This window comes from Podarcis pityusensis (genome assembly GCF_964106645.2).
Source record: "Podarcis pityusensis genome assembly, chromosome: 8".
Lineage (NCBI taxonomy): Eukaryota > Metazoa > Chordata > Lepidosauria > Squamata > Lacertidae > Podarcis > Podarcis pityusensis.
The window spans coordinates 6,368,408-6,395,334 of record NC_138033.1 but is presented as its reverse complement, the minus strand read 5'-3'; the positions used below and the strand labels follow the sequence as shown (position 1 = coordinate 6,395,334).

The following is a 26,927-nucleotide window of genomic DNA, read 5'->3' as shown; positions in this document are numbered from 1 at the left end:
TAAACATTCACAAACTTTTTATTGATAATAACCAGCTAAATAGTTTGAGGATTTATACAACTGTGTAACATGCAGAAAACAGCATTTTTAGAGAAATCAAAGACTGGAACTGAGGGAAGTCGGGGGGTGGGGGTGGGTGGGTATTGTGGGGGGAGGGAGGGGGAGGAAAAATGGGAGGGGGAAATAAGGATGATATGTTTCTGGATGTTTTGTTTTAATTTTGAATAAAAGTTATTTAAAACAAAAACAGAGTGGCTGGGGAAACCCAGCCAGATGGGCAGGATATAAATATATTATTATTATTATTATTATTATTATTATTATTATTATTACTGAAAGGCAGGTGGAAAGAGGTACTCACTTGCTCGCTCCCTGGGTGATTTGGTAGTGTAAACAGAGAAGGGGTTGTATTCGTTGAGATGAGGCTCCAGGAAGGCCACGGGCATTGCTGCTGCCAGCCGTGCCAAGCATTCACCAAGTTGCGGACGCTGCCTGCAGAGTTGGAGGAGACAGACAAGGAGAAGTGAGAGGCACTGAAAGCGAAAGGTGCTCTGCCTAACAATTTAACTTGGAAGGTACTGGTTCAATAAAGCTCAAAAGGAAGGTTTGGACAATTAATGACTGGGAGTTGCTGCGCCATTAAACTTCAGATAACAGACTTGGACAACATCCCAGATTGGAATGGAGTCAGAGGAAGTTGCGCTGATAAAAAGACAGTTGGAAAAATATGTACTAATAAAGCTGTATTCGACGGGTGAAAGTATATGATGTTTGACATGATTGAGAATCGTGGACTCAGGGACGGAGAATTATAAAGCGTCAAAATCGAGATGGGGAAAATATGGAAACAACGAGTAGAGGCAGCACTGAGATGTGGAGATACCGTATTTTTCGCTCTATAGGACGCACTTTCCCCCCTCCAAAAATTAAGGGGAAATGTGTGTGCATCCTATGGAGCGAATGCAGGCTCCTTGGCTTCAGCAATAGCAATGCGAAGCCTCCGAAGCGCAGAGGGAATGCTCCCTCCACACTCCGGAGGCTTCGCGTTGCTTTCGCTGAAGCCTGGAGAGCGAGAGGGGTCGGTGTGCACCGACCCCTCTTGCTCCCCAGGCTTCAGGGATAGCCGCCTGAATTCGCACTCTGCTCCGAAGGCTTCGGGTTCCTTTTGCTGAAGCCGGGAGAGCACGACTCTCCTGGCTTCAGCAGAGAGGGAGAGCTGCGCAGTGCCCTTTCAGCCAAGCGGGAGGAGAAATGGAAGGGGCTCCGTTTCTCCTGCCGCTTCGCTGAAGGGCTGCTGAGCAGAGAGGGGGAGATTTTTTTTTCTTGTTCTCCCCCTCTAAAACAAGGTGAGTCCTATAGAGCGAAAAATACGGTAAGCTTCAGAGATCCAGACCCTGGGGAGCTCCAAAAAATTAATAATTATAATTTGGACTATAATTTGGTCTTTTTTATTTTAGTTTTTATTTATGATTGGATATATTAATTGGATGTTTTTTATTGGAAAATCAATAAAAAGGATTTTAAAAAAGAAAGAAAAGAAAGCGAACGGTGCTCTTTGTTTCCATTGCAAAGCCCTGCTCATCCCACAACGGGTGATTTGGGTTCCGAATTATGTTCCACACCCTGATTGTGTGAACTTCAGTGTGGGCTCTACCTCCTCTGGGCATAAGTAGCGCCCCCCTTCCCCCAATTGCGCACAGACCCCTTGCTCCAAGATTCTCGTGACAATGCGCTCACCTCTCCACATAAGGGTTTTTGGTAGTGCCCAAGGAATAGATGCTGCATAGGGTTCGGTAGCAGGACACCTGCACGTCATCCACTGTGGGGACACACAGAAAAACGGGTGTTGGTTTCAGGACCAGATCCATACAGCTTCTCCTTCTTTCTCTTCTTTCTGTTGTCAGAGATACGAAGCTCCTGTTTCCCCAACATCATCGCCTCGGATGTATCCTGGGGTTCAGCCAAGACCACCAGGCCCCTCACCACCGCCTCTGCTACACCCCCAAAAAACTGGGTGGAAGGAAGTCTATGTTTTTATGTATTTTTGGTGTGTTATTTTTATTTTATTTTTTCTTTTGTGTAATTGGTTATTTTTCTTTTTCTGCTTGTGATATTGTTTGGTTTCTGTTACTGCAATTCAATAAAGTGTTTATTTTTAAAAAACACACAACTAGGCTCCATTTACACTAGCGATGGTCAAACCTGTCCTTTTCAATTTCTCAGTTTTCAATGAAGCACATTTCCCCAACAGTTTGCAACCATTATTATTTTTCCAACTCTTCATTAATGTCGGTTTCTCCTAATATATGCAGATTTCTATGCCATTTGGCTTCGTGTATTTTTTTTTTTAAAACTTCCCTGCTAATAAAATGCTTCTTCTTCTTTTGTATGTTATTTTCACCGATACATGGATCTTTGTGCATGCTTTCCCCACATATAAGTATTTGGGTGCACGATAATTGGTTGGGAAGCCGCTTCACAAAATTCGAAGGATATAGAAGAAGAGAAGAGTTTGGATTTGATATCCCGCTTTATCACTACCTGAAGGAGTCTCAAAGCGGCTAACATTCTCCTTTTCCTTCCTCCCCCCACAACAAACACTCTGTGATGGACTATATGGAATTGGCGGAAATGACTGGCAGAATCCAAGACCAGGGAGAAGAGTCGATGGAGGAAGATTGGAAAAAGTTTAAAGACTATTTACAGAAATATTGTAAAATTAATGAATGCTAGAATGATGTTGGATAGAAACTAAGTGAACTTTAGCTGAAAGGTTACAAGGAATATGATAAAATGGATTATTAATATGTAAAAATACAAAAATATAATACTTTATGATTAATGATTAGGATACATAAAGAGGGGAGGGATTTGCTGAATGAAATAATTGAACTGGAATACAAAAAAGGGAGGTGTGAGGAGGTCCTGGAACTAAGCAAATGAAGGTTAAGTAATGGAAGGAAGGAATTGTTTTTAAATATTTTTACTTTGTATTTTCTTTTTTGTGTGTGTGTTTTGTAGTATCTTGAAAACTTCAATAAATATCTTATAAAAAAAAAAAAAACACTCTGTGAGGTGAGTGAGGCTGAGAGACTTCAGAGAAGTGTGACTGGCCCAAGGTCACCCAGCAGCTGCATGTGGAGGAGAAGGGAATCGAACCCGGTTCACCAGATTACGAGTCCACCGCTCTTAACCACTACACCACATTTCGGTTTCATGTACAGTGGTACCTCGGGTTAAGTACTTAATTCATTCTGGAGGTCCGTTCTTAACCTGAAACTGTTCTTAACCTGAAGCACCACTTTAGCTAATGGGGCCTCCCGCTGCCGCCGCGCCACCAGAGCACGATTTCTGTTCTCATCCTGAAGCAAAGTTCTTAACTTGAAGCACTATTTCTGGGTTAGCGGAGTCTGTAACCTGAAGCGTATGTAACCTGAAGCGTATGTAACCCGAGGTACCACTGTATTGTTTTGAGGAGTGCAAAACAGCTAGGTTTCCATTAAACTGCAGAGCGAACCAAATTTCTTCCTCACCCCTAAATCACCATCCTTGCCCTGGTGCGATCAGTGTAGCCTACGCAGCTCATTCAAGGCCTAGTTGCATTGCTAACAGCAACCAACCTATTCAGGCCTATCCATGCCTCGAAGCCGCGCTCCACCCACTCATCCCCCCTGCTGCTTCAAATGTTTGCTCACAGATGACGTCATCCCCAAACTGGTGCTGGGCGATGTGCTCGAAGATGGAGGTCAGCACCGGCAGCAGGACCACGGTGGTGTAGGTGATGTTCTGGCCCACGCCCTTGACCTGGGTGCGGGACTGCGACACTTTGCCCAGCTTGAGGTTCTCCACCATCTTCTCAATGTCGTCCGAGGCCCCTTCAAAGAAAGAGCGCAGGCCGGCCTTCACAATCTCAGGCCCCGATTTCATCACTGTCCTGCAGGGAGGAGGTGCCGGGATCAGATTTGCACAGGGTGACGAGCAAAGAGGCCCTACATTTAATTGGCAACATTTAATTGGGTTTATTATTCAATAAGGTAAAAGGTAAAGGGACCCCTGACCATTAGGTCCAGTCGTGGCCAACTCTGGGGTTGTGGCGCTCATCTCACTTTACTGGCCGAGGGAGCCGGCATACAGCTTCCGGGTCATGTGGCCAGCATGACTAAGCCGCTTCTGGCGAACCAGAGCAGCGCACGGAAACGCCATTTACCTTCCTGCCGGACCGGTACCTACTTATCTACTTGCACTTTGATGTGCTTTTGAACTGCTAGGTTGGCAGCAGCAGGGACCGAGCAACAGGAGCTCACCCCATTGCGGGGATTCGAACCGCCAACCTTCTGATCGGCAAGTCCTAGGCTCTGTGGTTTAACCCACAGCGCCACCCACGTCCCACTTCTTATTCAATAATAATACGATAAATAAATAACAAAACAAAAAAACCCCACACAAATGTGTCCCCAGCTGTAACCAGGCAGTGTAGTAAATACTTCCAAACTCCCAGACAACCGCAGGAAGAAGCACTTGATCTTACCGGCACACAAAAATGTATAGTTAGATCGTACGTTAAAAGAATCATTTGCCCCTCCACCCAGTACGTCCTCCCAGAGATGGCCATGTTCACTGGGTGTTCACTGCATGATGCTCTCTTTGTGCGACATATGTATCAAAGCAAGGCCAAACGTCAATAAAGCCATCAGTCTCTGTCCTCACATTTGCCCGGTCAGTTTATCCATCAACACTGTTTGCTGCACTTATTACTTTTTTACATTTATTATCATTATGGTTTATCCTGCCTTCCCTCCAAAGTAAGCCCAGGGCAGCAAACACATCCATCACAAGCAATTTTTAAAAGCATTCTAAAAAAAACCCACTCAAAACATTCTAAAAACAGGTATAGTTAAAAACATCTAAAGCAGCTGCAGTTTAAAAAAATCTTTTTTTATACATAAAAAAACTTTTTGATTATGTTCTTATGTTACATAAGAAACATAACCAATTAAACGTTTAACAGGAGAGGAAAGAATATCACAAAATCCAGACCGTAAACAACTGAACGTAATTGGAAACAAAAATAACAAGAGGCATCTATGTGCAAACTCTGCAGAAAACATTTTTGGTGAATGCAGATACACAGTATTTAAATCGATTCATTCACACAAAACAGAGAAGGGAGGCAATCTTCTGTGAGCCATGCATCTTTATAGGTCTTCTCTGCAGGTGTGCAGATGTGAGGGATTATTTGGGATTATTACTCACCTGGTTTATATAATGAAGCAAGATAAAGATTTTTTAGCACCTCTAATGACAAGGTCCCCTGACCAGAACCCCTCTGACATGATTTTATATCTCCTCGCAGACACAGATAAGTATGTGACCTGGCGTGTAGCACTCTTTGCAACTGCTGCTAGGAACATTAGAGCAAATTATATAGCCAAGGTAGCCACCAACTGTAATGGAGATGTATTTATTTGACCCTATCTACATCAAGCTATATTCTATCTTAATCACCAAACTCCAAATATAATTGCACATTGTATTAATTAACATCATTTTTTAATATATTAGTGGTCATGTGATAATTTTAGCTTATAATTTTTATTGTTTAATGTCTTAACTTGTATATTAAGGTACTTTTATGGCTCTGTTTAGGGACGCAGGTGGTGCTGTGGGTTAAACCACAGAGACTAGGACTTGCCAATCGGAAGGTCGGCGGTTCGAATCCCCGCGACGGGGTGAGCTCCCGTTGCTCGATCCCTGCTCCTGCCAACCTAGCAGCTCGAAAGCATTTCAAAGTGCAAGTAGATAAATAGGTACCACTCCGGCGGGAAGGTAAACGGCGTTTCCGTGCGCTGCTCTGGTTCGCCAGAAGCGGCTTAGTCATGCTGGCCACATGACCCGGAAGCTGTATGCCGGCTCCCTCGGCCAATAAAGCGAGATGAGCGCCGCAACCCCAGAGTCGGCCACGACTGGACCTAATGGTCAGGGGTCCCTTTACCTTTACTATAGCTCAGTTTAGAGTAGGTAACGTCTTGATAATATAAATGTTTTAAGTTTTTTGTATCAATCCAGTATATTTTCTTTTAACTGTTGAATGATTCTGTGTACGTTGTGGCAGCCTTTGGCTATGTGCAATAAAACGGACTGACTGACTGACTACTCACCTGGCATCCAAAGAGCGGGCAAGGATGTGCAGGCAGTTAACCACAGCAGCGGCATCCGTCCCTGGATGGAGACAGAAGACCCAGATTTAGGGCCTGGGTTCAGGAAAATGGACTAGATGCACAGGTTAGAGCAATACAGGTGGTGGGAGAAGCAAAAGGGCAGCAGCTTTGTTCATGGCTGAGGTAGCACAGGGTGAGGGAAGTCAGGGTGCAGGAGGGAGAGCAGACTCGTGGGCGCAAAAAAACCCCCACTGAGCTGACAAGAGGGAGGAGAAATGAAGAGGAGAGGAGGCTGAGACCGCCTGCCCACCCCAGGACAGGAGCAGAGGAAGGATGAAGCTTACCGAAGAGAGAGACCCGGTGCCTGACTAGGGCTGCCAGTTTGCAGAAAAGGCTGAAGGGCGGAAAAGAGAGAGGTAGAAGGAGAGAATGAAAGAGATTGTTGGAAAGAGGAGTGCACATCGATGGGGAAGAGGGGAGGGCGGACGGGGCCTCGGAGCCTCGTTGAGGCAGCTTGAAGAGGACGGTGTACATGCCTCTACCTTCCTACATTCATGCACATAAAACTCATATGCCCGGCCAGAAAAAGAATGCAAGAGGCAGAATTCAGAGCTCCGAGTTGCTTCACATGCAACCTTTCCCCCCAAAACAGGTGTTCCCAAGTCTCAATAAAAAAATATTAAACCCATGTGCACAAAGACATGTGGCCTGAAATTAATTTTGGGAGGGAAGGGGTTAGGAGTTTTCGAACAGAAACATTTTATTTGCAAAAAAATGTGACTTCATATCCTCTCTGCTTGATGGTTCCTCTCCCTTTCCCTCAACAAAATTCCCAGTCATGGATGCCGTTGGATCCAGGCTGTTGAGAGGTTTAATGGGTAAATACAACATTCAAATTTAGAAATTCTATTTGTAAATTATTATTGCCTTATAGTTAATACACAAGGCTTTCTCCATCCTTAAAACAACAACAAAACCTCCAAAGTTTTATATTTCAAAGCTGAAATATGCAAATATGCGAAATTTAAAAAGGAGTCCAATTCAGGCAAACTTTGCATTTGCAAAAAGTTTCATCTCAGCTCTAACAAGAGCCATTTTTCACACATTACTAGCTAGCAAACCTTGGTTTGAACATCTTCTCACAGTGAACCACTGCCTATCTGTATAACAAGCATATATTTGCAAACACAAGTTTGTCCCCACTTTACACTTTACAACCAACTTGAAAGTGTTACACCAGGCTTCCTCAACCTCGGCCCTCCAGATGTTTGGAGACTACAACCCCCATCATCCCTGACCACTGGTCCTGCTAGCTAGGGATCATGGGAGTTGTAGGCCAAAAACATCTGGAGGGCCGAGGTTGAGGAAGCCTGGTGTAACCCTTTGTGCACACTCTCACACACAGACAAGCATCCAGTTCTTTCTGGTGTTTCCTAGGTACTCACCTGGTTATCATCTCCTTCTCCTTGTTGGACGCATGGCCTCCGCTGCCTAGGACTTTGGCCGGTGTGGACAAGAAGTAGAGGCAGTGATTGGTGAAGTACTGGTTGATGAGGGGCAGCAGGATCTGATAGGGGAGCATAAATATTAAATAAGATGGCGTGCAGGTTTGTGATGTATTTTGGGCTGGGTTTAAACTCAAGAACGTCTGCTAGGACAAAGAGGCAGTCACCTCTCTCCTCCCCATTGGTTTGGGGTGGTGGTGGTTGGAATTACCTCCAGAACAGCACAGGGCAGAGGGAGAGAGGGGAATCGTTACATTGGGCAAGCAGAAACCCTTCTGCTAATGAAAGCAGCTCCTTAGCATTACGTCGGATTCATCCCCATGTACAGTGGTACCTCGGGTTAAGTAATTAATTCGTTCCGGAGGTCCGTTCTTTTTTTTTAATTATTATTATTCAAAGTTATAACAAAACATATTTTCCAAAAACATATCCTTATTCCCCCCCCCATTTTTCCTCCCCCCCCCCACAGAACCCATCCCCCCACCCCACCCCCCGACTTCCCTCAGTTCCAGTCTTTGGTTTCTCCACTAATGCTATTTTCTGCATGTTACACAGTTGTATAGATCCTCAAACTGTTTAGCTGATTATTATCAGTAAAAAAATTGTGAATGTTTATTCAAAACCTGCCAAGGAGTCCAGTTCGCTTTGTTGCGTCTTCAAATATTTTGTGAAAGGTTCCCATTCATCCTTAAAGTCACAGTTATCCTTGTCCCGTAGCTTATATGTCAATACCGGAGGTCCGTTCTTAACCTGAAACTGTTCTTAACCTGAAGCACCACTTTAGCTAATGGGACCTCCTGATGCTGCCGCGCCGCCGGAGCACGATTTCTGTTCTCATCCTGAAGCAAAGTTCTTAACCCGAGGTACTATTTCTGGGTTAGCGGAGTCTGTAACCTGAAGTATATGTAACCTGAAGCATATGTAACCTGAGGTACCACTGTACTTGCTTTACAAAGGTCATTACGTTGTTGGTTTTTATGCCATTCCCTGCCACGATATGAAGAGGGAAATGTCAAAAGCTACATAGTGAATAAATGTGATTATTTATGTGATGTTTGCGGGTTTAAATTGAAGCAATAGTGGACACAATTTGTATTCGCTTTTGTGCTTTCCGTTCCTGACCTCTGGCGTGTGGGATGTAAAAACGTATTGCAGTCAAATACAACATGCCTACAATGCACATGCTGGGGAATGCTTTGTATTACTCAGGAGAAAACTTGCTAGTTCCTCCTGAGCTGGGACAGACTTCCTTTGCATGTGACTGAATGTGGGGGTGGCCTGTTCTTGGACAGAGGAGCACACGGCCTCCATGTTCTGCTCTTCTTGTTCTCCATTTTGTCTTCCGAAGAGTTAGGAGAAGTGACCGCTGAGTCGCAGTCACTTGAGACTATTTCCCTTAGGGGATAATTCACATAGTTATATGTTGTTCTGTAAATTAAGTCTGCCCTCAGGGATCTTATTGTGAACTGGATGATTGTAAGTAAACTAGTTTTATGCTAACTTTAATCAGCTGGTCGTGTCTATTCTTTTAGGAGGGATATAAAAAGGGGTCGTATCAGGAATCCTAAATAGTGAGGCTCAGACGAGCCTGCAACTAGCTAACCGCTGTGTAATTTAAGAGGAGGATTGTTTAACAACTCTGCTAAGTTATAGAACTTGCTAACGCAAGTTAGGAAGGATATCATAAAATAATATACATGCACACGAAAGCTCATACCAATAACAAACTTAGTTGATCTCTAAGGTGCTACTGGAAGGAATTTTTTTATGTCCCCCTCACAAAGGGTTATGGGCCCAGAACACTTCCACTGCGTAATTTAAAAGGGGGATTGTTTAACAACTCTGCTAAGTTATAGAACTTGCTGACGCAAGTTAGGAAGGATATCATAAAATAATATATCCTCTCCTGCTTCCCTAAAAGTCCCCACATGGCAAACATGCAAATCACAAAAATTTCTGCTCCTGTTTTCAGTTCCGATGGAATTCACCAACTTCGCTAAGTACAGCTGATGCTCTGTTTAGGGAAGGAAAACCTCCCCAGTCCCCAAGGGAAAGAGGAAGAGAGAAAGGTCAACTTACCTTGGCAAAGAACTTGATCTCTTGTTCATGAGGGGATTTCTCCACCCGGCCACTGCTTACCACGGCGTCTGAAGCAGGAAGAATCCCAGTGAGTTCCACCAAGGTGTGAGAAGCGAGAGGGATAAGGCACACTCACATGCAACAAATACACACCCGTGTCCCTAACAATTGAGAAAAGGAGCTGGCTTCCAGACAGCTGACTTACTGAGCATTCGTCCTGCCTGGTTAGCACAAAGTTCGCAGGGTGGTTTGAGTTATTTATTTATTGAGTATTAATCCCAATACCTTTGCAGCAAGGTTAGGTGACATTGTGTCAAGCCAATGTTACCCCAGTGCACCAAAAAAAATCCTGCTCTGGGGGTGAGAGAGTGAGTTTGCTGCACAAGGGCAACAGGTCAGCCCAAATTTGGTGGTATGGTGCTGAATCCCAGCCAAAAACAAGGACTCGTTGGAAGCATTCCAAAATGGTTTGGTCTTTGGCCCAGGGATCAGTAAGGGCTCATCCAGACTTTATTCTGTGCCATGTTTCTAAGCGCGGGTCCAAACGCTTTATGCTCTTTACTGCTGAGTCAGAGCAAATGGCAATCCGTAGAAGACCTGATTTGCCATTTGTTGCAATTCAGCATTAAAGAGTGTTGTTTTTTTCCTGGGGAAAGCAGGGGAAGCACTTAGACCTTTGCCTAGAAAGCACAGTGAGGATGAGCCCAAAGCTTCAAAACAGAACGCAAAGCAGACTCACACTTCCCAACCGCATTTGACAAAGCGAATCCAGGTGTCCTTACTCCTATACACTAACATGCTTTAACTGAACTGCTGTCCCTTTCCCAGAACTGAGAATAGAGTTCTGGCTCAACTGGCTTTGCTACACTAGTCTCCATTCCCATCCTAAGTGAGTTGAAACGGCTCATTCTAAAGCTCCCTTCTTCCCCACCCACAGAGTCCCTGGAGATGTGGAGCGCTACAGGGGTCAGTGTGTAGCTCCTCACAGGTTCCGGAGGAAGCTACTGGGGGCGGGGGACATAATCACAGCTCCTTTACCCAGGTGGGCCACAAACTCCTGAGAGATGTCCATCCACTTCAGCAGCTGCTGCAGGAACCCATAGGCAAACCGCTTCTCAATGGACGATGTGTCCAGTTCCATGTCCTTCAAACCCCTGTGAGAGATAAACAGAATGGGGAGATAGTGAGACAGGTTTTTGCTGGTACTCTTGAGCAGCCTCTCTCCACCTTGGGTCCCCAGATGTTCTTGGACTACTACCCCCATCATCCCCGACTGCTGGCCCTTCTCACGACAGATGATAGGAGTTGTAGCACAACAACATCCGGGGACCCTAGAGAAGCCAGGTTTTCAAAAGAGGCAAAGCAAAATGTGTTTATGTGTGCATGCGTGCATATATTTCTGTTTCCTTTTTTTAAAATGTTGGTGCTATTAAAATCTGTTCCATCACTATTTTCTTAATGGATATTTTGGACCATTTTATGTAAACTACTTAAGGGATTTAAAAAAAATAATTACAAAGCAGCATATAGGTAAAGGTAAAGGGACTCCTGACCATTAGGTCCAGTCGTGACCGACTCTGGGGTTGCGGCGCTCATCTCGCTTTATTGGCCGAGGGAGCTGGCGTACAGCTTCCGGGTCATGTGGCCAGCATGACTAAGCCGCTTGTGGCAAACCACAGCAGCGCACGGAAATGCCGTTTACCTTCCCACCAGAGTGGTACCTATTTATCTACTTGCACTTGACGTGCTTTTGAACTGCTAGGTGGGCAGGAGCAGGGACCGAGCAACGGGAGCTCACCCTGTCGTGGGGATTTGAACCACCGACCTTCTGATCGGCAAGTCCTAGGCTCTGTGGTTTAACCCACAGCGCCACCCGCGTCCCTCCTAATGCAGCATATAAAGCTTATAAAGCAGCATATAAATTTTGCTAAATAAAATAAATAAAGCAGATAATTACCAGGGGTGCTGTGGAATCCTTCCTAACCCTCCTCCCCTATAATGAGTTGCAAAAAGGGAGTGTCTGCGGTGAAATCCTAAATGGGTTAAACTGGCTTTATTATTATTGTTATATAATAATTTCAACCAGATCATACATTAGTAAGTTGTTGTTGTTGTTTAGTCGTTTAGTCGTGTCCGACTGTTCGTGACCCCATGGACCAGAGCACATTAGTAAGTATAGGGATTTAAATGTTACCACCAATACCTTGAACTTGACCCAGTAGCAGACTGGCAGCTAGAGCAAATCCCATAGGCAAGGTGGTTATCTCTAGAGCAGGCATCCCCTAAACTTGGCGCTCCAGCTGTTTTGGGACTACAACTCCCATCACCCCTAGCTAACAGGGCCAGTGGTCAGGGATTAATAATAATAATAATAATAATAATATATTTATAATAAATACCACTCTGGACAGCTTCCAACATAATATTAAAATACAGTAATGCCTCAAACATTAAAAGCTTCCCTAAACAGGGCTGCCTTCAGATGTCATCTAAAAGTCTGGTAGTTGTTGTTCTCTTTGACATCTGGTGGGAGGGCGCTCCACAGGGAAGGCGCCACTACCAAGAAGGCCCTCTGCCTGGTTCCCTGTAACCTCACTTCTCGCAGTGAGGGAACCGCCAGAAGGCCCTCGGAGCTAGACCTCAGTGTCCGGGTAGAACAATGGGGCTGGAGACGCTCCTTCAGATATACTGGAAATGTATTCCTGGAATACTGGAATATACTGGAATTGTATTCCCAATTGTATATGATGGGAAGTGTAGTCCCAAAACAGCTGGAGGGCCGAGTTTGGGGGTGCCTGCCCCAGAGCATGTAGCATACGTTCCCCCATCTCTTACCTTTTTTATACAGAACATGTCATCAGTGTGCATGTGTGTGTGCGCGATCTCGCCCACCCACCCACCCCACCCCACCCCGTCTCCTTCCAGGCTCACCTTGTCACTGCATAGCCATTAAGCTGGAGGAATTTGAGCAACTCCTGGGCCTTTTCTCGGTCTCGGGCCTTCTCCTTGGCCGTCAGCGTATCATAAGGCACCAGCAGGGGATGGGTGCCACCCCCTGGGGGGGAGGAAAGAGAAAGAGGAGGCATGAAGCCTGCTGGGAGGGGGGAAAGGGGAGAGAACAACAGCCCCCGATAAAAGGAAAGGCAGAAAGAAGAAGAAGAAGATGCAGAGGCTCACCTTTGGCTTCCAGTTCCAGCTTCTTCTTGCGTCCCCAGGTGTTGTGGTAGTTCTCAGCCAGCTGCTCTGCCATGGCCTGTGGAGAGAGACCAGTGGTGGGGCGAGGAGAAGACGTGGTCAAAAGTGGAAGAAATTATATATTTGGGTAAGTTACGACGACTGAGGGATTTTCCCGCTCTGCTTTGTGCTCACTCACCTGAAGTTCCCTGGAAAGGGTCACTCCAGACAGGTCAATGGGCTGAGGGTTGTAGCCATGGCTGGGGTCATAGGTCTAAGGGGGACACATAAGAACAAAGACCGCTCACTGGACGCCATTGTCTCCCCCACACCACCATCGCCTCCACCCTTGACTCCTTTCTCTTGCGCTAGGTCAAATTTTCTGGATGCCTCTTTCCCGCATAAATGCTGGAAGCTGCCTTAGACAACTGGTCCATCGAATCTGGAAACAGTGGCTCATCTTCGCCTGTCCTGTCCCCTTTATAAAGATCTGAGGAATGAGATCATCACCCCACTCTTACTTACCATCCCAGGCCGCCCATCTGCGGCCACCTTGTTCTTTCATTTATCAGATCAAAATGATCAGACTACAGCAAAGGTTGCTAGGTTTATCGAGGGTGCAATGAGATTAAGGGCCACTATCTGAACGATAATCTTGGTCATTTGATTGTCCTTTTTACCCACTGTTGTATTTTAAATTGTATACATTGCTTGTTTTATGTTGCTATGGCCATTGGCTAATGTGAATGAAATTTATCTATCTATCATCTGGAGGGCCCGAGGTAGTAATAATAATAATAATAATAATAATAATAATAATAATAGTTTATTTATACCCCACCCATCTGGCTGGGCTTCCCCAGCCACTCTGGGCGGCTTCCAAAAAACATTAAAATACTGTAGTACATCAAACATTAAAAGCTTCCCTAAACAGGTTGAGGAAGTCTGAGCTATACTCCCTAAATTGCAACTTTTCAAAGTGTGGGTGGATCTACACACAGAAAAAGTCAGAAATTATATCGGGAAGGGATATAAGGTCAGCATTTTCCCTTCGGCTCTTTGCCACAGCAACACGTTCCCTGCCTTGCTGTGTTGGGTTCCTTGTCTCCTTGCTTCTTGATCCTCGGACCCCTGACTTCGTGACTCCTTGCTTTTGGACCCTTGGACCCTTGGCTTCTTGACTCCCGGCTCTCTGACCCTCAGACTCTTGGCTTCCTGACTCCTGGCTTCTGGACTCCCGTTCCTGCTCCCACCCCGCCCCCGATCCCGACATCCCCAGCCGGGACTTTGATCGCCCTTGAACCGGACCGTGACAGAAGGAGGAAATAGGAAAGGGGGTTAAGAAGCCACACAACCCTCTCAAAATTGTGGCCTCCCAAGGGGCTTCGCATCTAGGGCAAGAAACATGTACTATTTTCCCTTAGTTCCAACCCCCAGATGTTCTTTCTCCTCCTAAGACACATCGGGTCATACCTGGGTTGTTTGTGAGATCTTGCGAGTCTTTTTCTTCTCGGTCTTCTCCTCTTCGCCCTCCCGGGCCTTCTCAACAGTCCACTCCCAAGCGATCATGGCCTTCAGAGACTCCTTGATGGGCCAGCGGTAAATTTCCTTATCCTACAGAAAGGGAAAAGTCATGTTAAATTTTGGACAGAGAAGGAGAGAAAGGACTATGGCGAAGAATCACCGCATTTACTCAAATCTACTGCTCACCTTTTTTTGGCCAAATTAGGTTGCGAAAATTAAGGTGCACATTAGATTCGATGGCGCATTAGACTTGAGTAAATACGGTAAGCTGTGGTGCCCCATTACATCCTGAGAATTCTATTACGATCCAGTCTGGCCACATAAGAGGAGAGCTCTCTAACAAGGTGACTGATAGCCAACTGAATATTTCTAAGTCAAATCTCCACCCCCACTAACCATTCCCCCCTCCACCTCTTTCCCCCTTTTCTTCCTAATGTAACACTAATGTCTCAACAAATGAAACCGATCTGTAAAAAATGTAACTTGAAAAGAGACATTGCACATACTTTTGCAAACCAAGAAAATCTTTAATAAAAATATATTAAAAATATATATCTGCAAGCAAGAAATCCAATTTTCATCTCTTCATTTGAAAGTGTTATAACATTCCTAATCTTGTAACCAGCTGGATTCCTGACATTTTAATGATACAAAATATTCATCTGCTACCTGAATAATTATTTCTGCTTTAAAATGCTTTCCCCCCCCCCCCCCCACAATAAGGTTTAGTCTGATGGACAGTGCCAAAATCCTATTTTTAAAATGCATTTCCTTTTGGTCTGAAATTCTAAATTTCAGATTCAGTTGGTCTGTCAAGCACCAGAATTCTGTGACTTTTGCCTTTAGCTTGCAACTGGACTCGGGAGTCCAAAGGTTCTACCCGGCTTCTACAGGGTGCAATATTTACCTTTTCCGAGAACGTTTTGTAAGGTCGCAGCATGGGGTTCGTCTTAGCCTCTTCATCGACCACCTCCCCAAACGACCAGTTATTCTGAATCTGCAAGTGGGAGATCAAATGGTGTCATATCCATTTCCTTCCAAGCAGACGGAGGCAGAGAGCCTCATCTTCCTGGAGCTTGGAAGGTGTGTGTGTAGGGTCACGTGGAGGCTCCTTACCTTGTCAAAGGCCCACTTCTCATGGGTATACTCAGCATACTTGTTGATGAAGGAGTCCAGCCTCTCAGGAATGATGACGCTGCAAGAAAGAACGTTTTCATCAGATGCGAGGCTGGGCAGTTACAGGGGAGAAGTGACAGGCAGGAGCAGTGCCCATACCTGGGTCTGCAATGTTTAATTATTCCCGCCCACTCTCAGCACTGGATTCTGCAGCCTGGAATAAATCCAGGAGAGGAAGGAAATACTGAAGGAGTTGGAGGGCGTTTTTAGCAAGGAGCAGAAAGTGTTAGAATTCCTGCTCCATGATTGCAGTCATGGGAATTTTTGTCTATCACATGATGGTATATGTTTTGACTCCACAGAGTGGAAAATGACGGAGACAGGATGTTTGTGTTACTATGTTCCGTGAAGTGGGACTATTGTCCTTTGTTTTTTTTCTCTTTGCTGTCTGATGCTAGAGAGAGGGGGAGCCATGTTGCAGTGCTCCGTGTGTGTTTATATGTAAATAAAGTAGATTAGCCAAAATGCTGAGCTGCTGAGGTCTGTCAAGCGAACTGCGCAGACTCTGCGGGTCCCTAAGTGTGCTGGTGTTGGTTGGCATCAGTCGCTGTGATGTTCGGGCTGAAGAAAGCTTTTGAAGCTCCCGAACGATCGACCAGGAGGGAGAGAACATGCCAGTTGGGAATGTGTCTCTACCAGGATCCTACTCGAGTGTAGGACGAGCTCCTGACAGAAAGGCTAAATCCCTCTTCCCCTCTTTCAATCTTTCCCTAAAAGTTCACTGTCTACCCCTGCACTGGCATTACCTCAGCAGGCCTGCTAACGTTTATGTTTATTTTTATTACGCCACAGATCTCCCGCCTTTCCTTCAAGGAGCTACAAGTGGTATACACGTCCTCCCCATTTTGCTCCTCACAACAGCCCTGTGAGGTAGATTAGGTCTGAGAGATGATAACTAGCATGAGCTTCGCAGCCAAACGGGGATTTGAATCGGCATCCTAACCACTACGCCATGTGCGTCCTTCTGCACTGAGGAGTGTCTCCACCCCCATCGTTCTGCCCGGACGCTGAGGTCCAGTGCCAAGGGCCTTCTGGTGGTTCCCTCGTTGCAAGAAGCCAAGCTACAGGGAACCAGGCAGAGGGCCTTCTCGGTAGTGGCACCCGCCCTGTGGAACGCCCTCCTAGCAGATGTCAAAGAGAACAACAACTACCAGACTTTTAGAAGACATCTGAAGGCAGCCCTGTTTAGGGAAGCTTTTAATATTTGATGCATTACTGTATTTTAATATTTTGTTGGAAGCCGCCCAGAGTGGCTGGGGAAACCCAGCCAGATGGGTGGAGTATAAATAATAAATTATTATTACCATTATTATTATTATTACTTAAACATCACTCACTTGAGGGTCTCCACAGGCTTGGGGTCGAAGTTGCCCTCAGCATCCACAGATGCCTTCTTCTCTGTCTTGGATGAGTAGCTGGCATCCACGTAGTCAGGGGGGAGGGCCCCCGCAATGGCACACAGGCAGGGCATGGCAAGCTTGTAGAGGTCAGGGTCAAATTTCTGGGCACCGTGAAGGAGAGAAGCAACGGTGGGTGAATTGGCAGACAGAAAAGAAGACGACTCACATTCCTGGCCATTCCCCACCCTCCCAACTGAGTTGCCCTTGGCAGTAACCCCTCCTGACAGACACTCATAGCCAAGGGCAGCCAGGAAAGAGGGAGACAGATCAGCTGGAAGCCAAAGGTCAGAGGCCAACTCAAGCAGGCTAAATGCTTGAGCCAGTCAGCCTGAAGGCTGGTCACATAGTAGGGCATGGGAAGACACTTTAAATATGTTATTATTGGTACATAAGGCCTTATACAGCTTGGGACATGGCTCCCTCTGTGATTTTATGGAATAATCATCGTAAGGTAAAAAAGGTAAAGGACCCCTGGACGGTTAAGTCCAGTCAAAGGCGACTATGGAGTTGCGGTGCTCATCTCGCTTTCAGGCCAAGGGAGCCGGCGTTTGCCCGCAGACAGCTTTCCAGGTCATGTGGCCAGCATGACTAAACCGCTTCTGGCGCAACGGAACACCTTGACGGAAACCAGAGTGCATGGAAACACCGTTTACCTTCCCACCACAGCGGTACCTATTTATCTACTTGCACTAGCGTGCTTTCGAACTGCTAGGTAGGCAGGAGCTGGGACAGAGCAATGGGAGCTCACCACCGTTGCATGGATTCGAACCACTGACCTTCTGATCGGTAAGCCCAAGAGGCTCAGAGATTCAGACCACAGTGCCACCCGCATTACCTTTAATAATCATCGTACCGTCACAGGAATGGCTTTGTTTGGTGTGGTGTGTAATTTTCTGCATTTTATATTGTGTCTTATTTTACTGCAAAACACTTCACACATCACCCAATTCCCAGGCTGACCCAATGGATCCTACTTAAGATCAAAGGTACAACTGCTTACCTTGTGGGACAGAGACTCAAAAATGCCCCAGAAGAGCTTCCGGGTCAGGTGAAGCTCCTCCTCAGAGGTGACCCCATAGTTGGCCCAGCCAGTGGGAAGGCAGTAGTACTTCCAGCAACGCTCATAGTGATTGGTCAGGAGCTGGGCAGGGTGGAGAAAAGGAGTCAGCAGGGAGAGGGGCTTCCCGTCAAGAACACAATTTTCTTCATCCTCCAGACCAGCCTTTGCCAACCTGGTGCCCTCCCAAAGTTTTAGACTACAAGTCCCACTGGTTCAAACCAGCGCAGCCATGCTAGCTGGGGCTGATGGGAGCTGTAGTCCAAAACACCTGGAGGGCACCAGGGTTTTTTGTTTTTTTGAGCTTCTTTTCAATTTATTTAATCATTTTATCAATACAAACAGCAACCACAAAAAACACATACAACAAAAACCACAGTAGACTATATGGAATTGGCGGAAATGACTGGCAGAATCCGAGACCAGGGAGAAGAGTCGGTGGAAGAAGATTGGAAGAAATTTAAAGACTATCTACAGAAATATTGCAAAATTAATGAATGTTAGAATGATGTTGGATTGAAGTTAAGTGGTTTCTAGCTGCAATGGTATAAAAGAATATAGAAAAATTGGATTTTAAATACGTAAAAACCTAATGCTATAATATATTAAGATTAAAATCAGGATTAAAAAGGAGGGAAAGGAATTGCTGAACTAATAAATTGAAACTGGAATACCAAAAAGGGAGGTATGAGGAGGTCCGGGAAACAAGTAAATGAAAGAGAAGCGATGAAAAGATGGAATTGTTTTTAATTGTTCTTTTTTCGTATTTTGTATTTTTCCTTTTTTTATTTTTATTTTTCTTATTTATGTATCTTTCTTTTGAAACTTTAATAAATATCATTTAAAAAAACCAAAAAAAACCCCACAATAACACAATTTAACAATTCAGATTTTAGTGCTGATATACCTATAACTACACCTTTTTAACAATATTTCCCCACCTCTCCTCCCCCTACTTCCCACTACTTCCCGCCTTATCTCTTAAGTAATCCTTCCAGATTTCTTCATATTTATCCATTCTTAATTTGCGTCGATATGCAATTTGTTCGTTTGTAACTAGTCTGTCCAGGTTGGCAAAAGCTGCTGCGGACAGCCTGGTGTGTTCCATATGACAACATCCCCCCCCCCACATGCACTGCTCACCTTCAGAGACATCTTTGCAAACTCATTGAGGATGGGCACATCAAATACCAGCCGGCGCAGGAGATGCTGGAGCATGGAGGGCCTGATATACCTGGAAAAGTAGCCCGCAATGAAATTCCGTGTTTGGGGGACCAAAAATATTAAGGAGCAGGGGTAGGGAGGCTTAGAGGAATGATGGTTCTGACACCTGGTCAACCTCTTGAGTGTACAGTCATACCACGGGTTAAAGGAGCTACGGGTTAAGCATTTTCGGGTTGCGCTCCGTGGCGACCCGGAGGTAACGGAACGCGTTACTTCCGGGTTTCGCCGCTCGCGCATGCGCAGACGCTCAAAATGACGTCACGTGCATGCGCAAAAACGGCGAATCGCGACCCGCGCACACGCAGACACGGATTGCGTTCGCTTCAGGATGCGAACGGGGCTCCGGAACGGATCTCGTTCGCATCCAGAGGTACCACTGTATTTGTATGGAGGGACCAAGCTTCCTCAGAAGGAACACTGGCTGTGGCTAGCCAGATAGAGACAAAGGCCATATAGATCCAGATGCAGTTAGATCATGGGAGAGAGAGAAATAGTCACAACAGAGCCTGATGTGAGCGTTGACCTCAGCAGAGGCAAATCAGGACAAAAGTACCCTGGACAGTTCCATACAGGGCTCACCTTGAAAAATGAATGAGAGCGAAGCTTAGATGTTGCTTCAACAACAGTCACTCTCAGACCAAGTTTTATACACTAGCTCTGTCTCAATTGCTAGCTCTGCCTTCACTCTCCAGCTGTCGTTTACTCCAGTGCAACGAGGAAGACTCTGGCGCAATGCAACGGGCCGGAGGGGTAGAAGAAGGAGGAGTTTGGACTTGATATCCGGCTTTATCACTACCCTAAGGAGTCTCAAAGCGGTTCACAACCTCCTTTCCCTTCCTCCACCACAACAAACACTCTGTGAGGTGATTGGGGCTGAGAGACTTCAGAGAAGTGTGACTGGCCCAAGGTCACCCAGCAGCTGCATGTGGAGGAGCGGGGAATCAAACACGGTTCACCAGATTACGAGTCCACCACTCTTAACCACTACACCACACTGGCTCTGTGAGCTCCTGTGCACGTGCTTCCTCCTCTGAATTCCTCCTCCCAATCTGAATCCCCAGTCTCATTCCCCAAAGAAGGGGAGTCTAACCCCAGGGTTGTGGGAGAACAGAACATATGTGGGCAGATTAATACAAGAAGCAGCCATGACAAAGAAGGAATTCAAGGCCTGCCCAACTTCCCGAGTCGAAGAGGCAAGTTGTTCACCTGTTGGAATGGTGCTCCATAGTTTTGGGGCCACCCTGAGAAGTCCCCGTCATTTGCATTCACCTACCTAACTGATCTTGGGACGTGGGTGGCGCTGTGGGTTAAACCACAGAGCCTAGGACTTGCCGATCAGAAGGTCAGCGGTTCGAATCCCCACGACAGGGTGAGCTCGTTACTCAGTCCCTGCTCCTGCCAACCTAGCAGTTCGAAAGCACGTCAAAGTGCAAGTAGATAAATAGGTACCGCTCCGGCGGGAAGGTAAACAGCGTTTCCATGCGCTGCTCTGGTTCGCCAGAAGCGGCTTAGTCATGCTGGCCACATGACCCGGAAGCTGTACGCCGGCTCCCTCGGCCAATAAAGCGAGGTGAGCGCCGCAACCCCAGAGTCGGCCACAACTGGACCTAATGGTCAGGGGTCCCTTTACTTTTACCTAACTGCTCTTAAGGGCGGGCATTCAAGAAGGACCCCCAAGGACGTGAAGGCAGTGCCTCCGGTAACCCAGGGCGTAAAAGGTCTACCCTGAAATTAGGGCCCCTCCTCAATACCTGCACAGCGCCATGAGGCACTCTTCAATGACGTCACGCTGCGCTTTGGTGAGGGAGCGCCCCCGTGACAGCCGGTAGATGGTGTGCAGCATGGAGTCCACCATGATGGCCCGGTGCTCAGTGCCGGCGAAAAGGGGGGCGCACTTGGTGATGAGCGGCAGCACCGCCAGGCACAGGTAGCGATTCATGGCCAGAGCCATCTCTGTGGTGCTGAAGGCAGCCTGCGGTGGGAGAAAGGAAAAGGTCAGAAGCGTGGGAGATGAGAAGGGCCTGTCAGTTTGCATTTCTTAGTGCAGAAAATATTGATCTGATTTCGTTATATATAAAGAAGATAAAAATTGTATTTTTTGCTCTGTAAGACTCACTTTTTCCCGTATTTTTTGCTCTATAAGACTCACTTTTTCCCGTATTTTTTGCTCTATAAGACTCACTTTTTCCCGTATTTTTTGCTCTATAAGACTCACTTTTCCCCGTATTTTTTGCTCTATAAGACTCACTTTTTCCCGTATTTTTTGCTCTATAAGACTCACTTTTTCCCTCCTAAAAAGTAAGGGGAAATGTGTGTGCGTCTTATGGAGCGAATGCAGGCTGCGCAGCTATCCCAGAAGCCAGAAGAGCAAGAGGGATTGCTGCTTATGCTGCGCAGTGATCCCTCTTGCTGTTCTGGCTTCTGGGATTCAGAATATTTTTTTTTCTTGTTTTCCTTCTCCAAAAACTAGGTGCGTCTTATGGTCTAGTGCGTCTTATAGAGCGAAAGATACGGTATACGTTTTTGAAAAAACAAGAGTCATTCCTGTTGGGAATGGTGGGAGAAGACATTGACAAGAATGACCAGAAACTGTTCTTATACACAATGGTGGCAAGGTTATTGCTGGCTCAGGTATGGAAACAGCAAATATTGCCTACAATAGAAAAATGGCAGTACAAGGTTATGGAATACGCAAAAATAGCCAAATTAACAGCAAAAATTTGACATCAGGGGGATGAAACCTATCAAAAAGAATGGGGAAAATTTATGTTATATATAGAGAAGATGATGTGAAATAGGGAAACCAGTAGAATTATAATAATATCTCATAATGGGAAAATACAAGAAATTTACTGGATAATAATATCAAAATGAATTAAAAATGTATATTAGGATTATTATTGAACAATATTTGTAAATGAATATAGACAGACAGCAAGAATTTGTATATATAGAAAGATTTATTTGTTTACGGACATTTAATGGAAAAAATGAAGAAGAACAAGCTTATGGAAAATGGTCAAAGACAATGTGAAAAGTCAAAGAGGACACAAAAAAGCCAGAAGAAGGAAGGAGGGAGGTCAGCTCAGGAGAGCAAGAACAAACGTGAAATATAATGTATGTGTATGTACAGTATGTAACTAAAAATTCAATAAAGATCATCTGGGGGGGAAAAGGAAGATCTGATTTGTAGAGATCTTTCCTATTCTAATTAATTCAGGAGGGTTCTTGGAGCAGGATGAAATATAATTGCCTCTGGTCTACTGTTTAGGAATCCTGCAACATGTTTAAGTTTTTACTCTGCTAGCTATACATTGGAGTTCTATTCCGGATCAATATTGAGTAGAATTTCAATGACAGGGCCATCAGAAGGGAAGACCACAGAACATGAGAAGAACCCTGCTGGGGAAGATATTTGGACAAAGTGGACTCTGCAATTAAGCAGTAAAGGGGAAACATATAGCAAAAGTGAACTATTAGGTTTTCATACACGCAGAAAGAAGGAAAGGAAATTTATAAACAGCAATTATTGTTTTATTGCAGACTGACAACTTGATCAACTTGTATATATCAGAAGTGTTAGAATATTGTATGTGCAGGATTTGTCAAGTGGGTAGGTGATGTTAAGGGATAGTAAGTTAAATTTAACAAAGAAATGATTGTGATATAGGGAATGGAATGTGAATTAGAAATGATTGGGGAAACAAAAGGAAATTATGGGCACACCGAAAACGGAGTGTGGGAAGCCAATTTCTGGAAAAATTGTACTAAATTTGTTTTCATCTGTGGTGGATTTGATAAAATTCGCTAAAAAAAATTTTCTTTAGGCAAGCCAAACCAGACATGTGGAATACTGACATACGTTTTAAACCTGGTTTTTATCTTGTCATGGGTGGCAGTCATTTTTTGAATGTTTTAAATTCCTTTTGTTCCATTTGGTTTATTTGTTAAGTTTGTATACCACCGCCCTTCAGGGAGGTCCACAGCATGAAAACACAAAATAAGAACACAAAATATACAATAAAAGCATTAACAAAACCAACCAGCCAACTCACAACCCTCCTCCCATGGTGGTTTTTAATAATTCCACTGTATCATTCTTTTCGTAAGCCTCTTTGAGGTTGTTGCTTTTGTTTTGTTTCTAAAAATATTTTTTATTAAGCAATTTCAACAGAACAAATTATCAGTCCAAATAATCAATTACATTATTTCCCTCCTTTTTATTCCTCCCCCCTCCCTCCCCCCCCACCTGAGACTTCCCTCAGCTCCCCTCTCTTTATTTGCACATATTATTATCCGCATGTTAAAAATTGTACATATCATTGCCTTATCTATCATTTATTCTATTAATAAATTTGTGGATGTTTATTCAAAACGAGTCCAAATCATTTTGTTGTTTTTTTAAGTAATTTGTAAAAAGTTCCTAATCTTCCTTGAAGTCATGATTATCCTTCTCACGTAATTTATGTGTCAACTTTGCCAATTCTGCATAACTCATCAATTTTTCTTGCCATTGCTCTTTCATTGGGATTTCCTTGAGGTTGTTGATTTTGGACAATCAAGCGGTATATTAATTTATAATCACTCAAACAAACAAAAACAAACAAACTGTTAAGTTGTGGGTGAACATATCAGACGGCACAGTGATTCTTCAAACAGCTCTTGTTTATTCACAGGCCAGAACAGAACTGAACTGAAGGGTTCAGTCAGCCTGCTTATATAGAGCTCCAGTACAACATAACTGTAACAATTTTCTAAAACTATCCAATCACTGAACGTCACTTTCGATCCCTTATTTGCATAACTATCTACAGTATCCCCCTGCTGGCCCAGGGTGAGAACTTCAGTACATAACACAAAGTCCAGCATCCTGATTTCATAGTGCCCAGTCAGATGCCCCAATGGGAAGCACCCAAGCAGCAGTCTCCCCCTCATGTGGTTTCCAGCCAATAGTATTCATCCCTTCCTATCCCAGCACTCACCGTGTCCAATGAGGCGGCGGCTCTCATGTCCGGCAAGAAGCCCACCTCCAGCACGCTGAGAAGGAAGTCCTGGTTGTCGATGCCGTAGACCCGGTCCAGGAACAACACCATGGGTGCCTTGTGGTCAGGCACAAAGCTGGCAGACATCTTGGGCTCGACAACGCTGCCGTCTACGCATGGGCAAGAGAAGAACATTAGTAGGTGGAGGAGAGTAAGCCAGGCTTCTGGAAGCCGGTTGGGGTGGGGAAAGCAAAGCAGACAGAGGAAGGAGCAGCAAGTGCACATGGAAGGTTCCGGAAGGGCCCGGAAGGTTCTCGGGACCAGGAGAGGTCCCGCCCGGCCACCGTACCTTTGCCAAACGATGGGATCTGCAGAGGTAGACTGATGACCCCCACAAGATCCTCGAGGGGCACCAAGGAACGCAAGATGGCCCTGATTCTGAGGGCTTCTCCTTTTCCGGCCTGGATGAGCTGTTTGGATAGAAGGAGGCAAGGCGTGAGGAGGAGCCAGTTGGTTAGGGACCTGATCCAATGTCCACTTTGGAAGAAAGGATGCTGGGGGGGTGGGGGGGTTGAGAGCCAGCAGAGGACTGCGCTGGAGGGTGGGTGGGATCAGTGCAAGATGAAATGTTGTGGGGGGAGTTTTTTGGGGGGGGGGGTTGAAGTGGGCTATCTCTAGCATTGCAGACAGTGAAGGGAGTGGAGCGGTGCTGCTTACATGCATCTCAGGGGCGCAGCGCCCCAGCAAATCGATGAGGGCGGCATAGAAGGACATGATTGCGTTGCCCAAATGCACCCGGTTCTCCTCGTGGGATTCCTCTCCCCCAAATCTGGTAGAGAGAGAAAAAGAGAGAAAGAGAGAGAGTAGGAAAAGGGGAGAGGGATCATCAGGTGGGGAGCATGGGGGGAGGGGCAAAATAATGAAGCCCTACCCCTAAACAAACAAACAAACAAACAAATGTGAGAGTAGGGAAAAGGAATGAATACTTGTCACGAAGTGTGTGTGAAAATGAAGTTGCAGCCAGAGAGATCAGACAAGTGGTCACCATGTCAGCAGAGTGCAGAATACGGCCATCAGCTTAGAACAGGGGCCGGCAAGGTTTACCTCGCCTGGGCCAGTTCACTCCAGCGGAGACCCCTCCGAGGGCCAGATTGCGCATGCGCGATTTCTGGCGTCGGCATCTGCGCAGACGCGATTTCCGGCATCTGTGCAGACGTGATTTCTGGCACCGCAGAAGCGAGTCCCCGTGCCGCGATGTGTCGGTTTAGCACAGTGCGCAGGACTCACCAAGTGGGTGGTTCAGTTCGTGGGCGGCTCGTGGGCCGGATAAATGACCCCCATGGGCCGTTTGTGGCCCATGGGCCTTAGGTTGCCTACCCCTGGCTTTGAATATTGTGGCACTGTCAACAACCCGAATTCTTAGCTTTTACATTGAAAAAAACCACACACACAAACAGATCAAGGCTCCAGTCCTCCTGAAGGCGGAGGGGAAGTGAAGTGGAGAGGGAAACAGAGAAGGGAATTTTTGATTTGAGCTAAGAAATCAGGGGGATGTGGGTGGTACTGTTGGTTAAACCACAGAGCCTAGGACTTGCCGATCAGAAGGTTGGCAGTTCGAATCCCCGCAACAGGGTGAGCTCCTGTTGCTCAGTCCCTGCTCCTGCCAACCTAGCGGTTCGAAAGCACATCAAAGTGCAAGTAGATAAATAGGTACCACTCCAGCGGGAAGCTAAATGGCGTTTCCGTGCGCTGCTCTGGTTCACCAGAAGCGGCTTAGTCATGCTGGCCACATGACCCGGAAGCTGTACGCCGGCTCCCTCGGCCAATAAAGCGAGATGAGAGCCGCAACCCCAGCGTCGGCCATGACTGGACTTAATGGTCAGGGGTCCCTTTACCCTTTACCAAGAAATCAGGGGGTCTGACTCTTGAGACTAGTCCCATTTTGGTAATGCTCGGAGCATGCAAGGCAACGGTAAAAAGAAAGTGATGCTGAGCATGTGCAGAAGAGTGGGAAGGTTGTTTGGAACGGCTCTCTGCAGGGACTCAGGCCTGCAGTGAGGGAACCTGGGAAAGCATCGCAGACTCATAAAATTGTAGAGTTGGGAGGGACCACAAGGCCAATCTAGTCCAACCCCCTACAATTCAGGAATCTTTTGCCCCGTGTTGGGACTCGAACCCACGACTCTGAGATTAAGAGCCTCATGCTCTACTGACTGAGCTACCAAGGCGGATATTTGTCAGGCAAGTATTTGACTTGTGTGCTAAGAGCTGATCCGTGAAGCTAGCAAGGCACCTTTTCAAACAAGAGAGATAAGCTGGGGCAGGTCATATGCTGCTCCTCGGCTCAATGCGCTGAGCAACAAGGGAGCCTCTGCTCCTCTTGCTGTTCCTGGAGAAACAGAACAATTTTGCCTCCGCCTTCACCATCCTTTCCAGCCCGTCCCAGTTTAACAGGAGCTGTTAAATTGGAAAGGGTGCAGCTCAGTGGTGCTGCTGCGACCTGTTTGCAGGCAGAATGTCCCTGGCATCTTCAATCCCTGGGAATGTCCTGGAGAAGCACTGCCAGTCAGTGTAGACAACACAGAGTCAGATGGACCAGGCATAAGGCTGCTTCGTATATAACTCCTGGGTAAGACCTTTAGTTCAGT

At 45.9% G+C, this 26,927-nt stretch overlaps 1 protein-coding gene across 12 annotated transcripts in view; it reads right to left on the bottom strand.

Annotated features, from left to right (window-relative positions):
* RYR1 (ryanodine receptor 1) overlaps nt 1-26,927 on the bottom strand; it is a 204,767-nt gene that overhangs the window by 67,196 nt on the left and 110,644 nt on the right. For all 12 annotated transcript variants that reach the window (XM_081018547.1, XM_081018554.1, XM_081018555.1 and 9 more), the window contains 21 exons: nt 24,997-25,108; nt 24,629-24,749; nt 24,280-24,449; nt 21,049-21,269; nt 19,217-19,307; nt 18,017-18,157; nt 16,954-17,117; nt 15,557-15,635; nt 15,348-15,437; nt 14,390-14,530; nt 13,116-13,190; nt 12,920-12,995; nt 12,674-12,797; nt 10,781-10,896; nt 9,743-9,810; nt 7,604-7,725; nt 6,503-6,552; nt 6,159-6,219; nt 3,696-3,934; nt 1,738-1,819; nt 362-492 (listed from right to left, as the gene is read on the bottom strand). In XM_081018547.1, the coding sequence (XP_080874673.1) occupies nt 362-492; nt 1,738-1,819; nt 3,696-3,934; nt 6,159-6,219; nt 6,503-6,552; nt 7,604-7,725; nt 9,743-9,810; nt 10,781-10,896; nt 12,674-12,797; nt 12,920-12,995; nt 13,116-13,190; nt 14,390-14,530; nt 15,348-15,437; nt 15,557-15,635; nt 16,954-17,117; nt 18,017-18,157; nt 19,217-19,307; nt 21,049-21,269; nt 24,280-24,449; nt 24,629-24,749; nt 24,997-25,108 (2,474 nt within the window). The remainder of the gene's footprint in view (nt 1-361; nt 493-1,737; nt 1,820-3,695; nt 3,935-6,158; nt 6,220-6,502; nt 6,553-7,603; nt 7,726-9,742; nt 9,811-10,780; nt 10,897-12,673; nt 12,798-12,919; nt 12,996-13,115; nt 13,191-14,389; nt 14,531-15,347; nt 15,438-15,556; nt 15,636-16,953; nt 17,118-18,016; nt 18,158-19,216; nt 19,308-21,048; nt 21,270-24,279; nt 24,450-24,628; nt 24,750-24,996; nt 25,109-26,927) is intronic.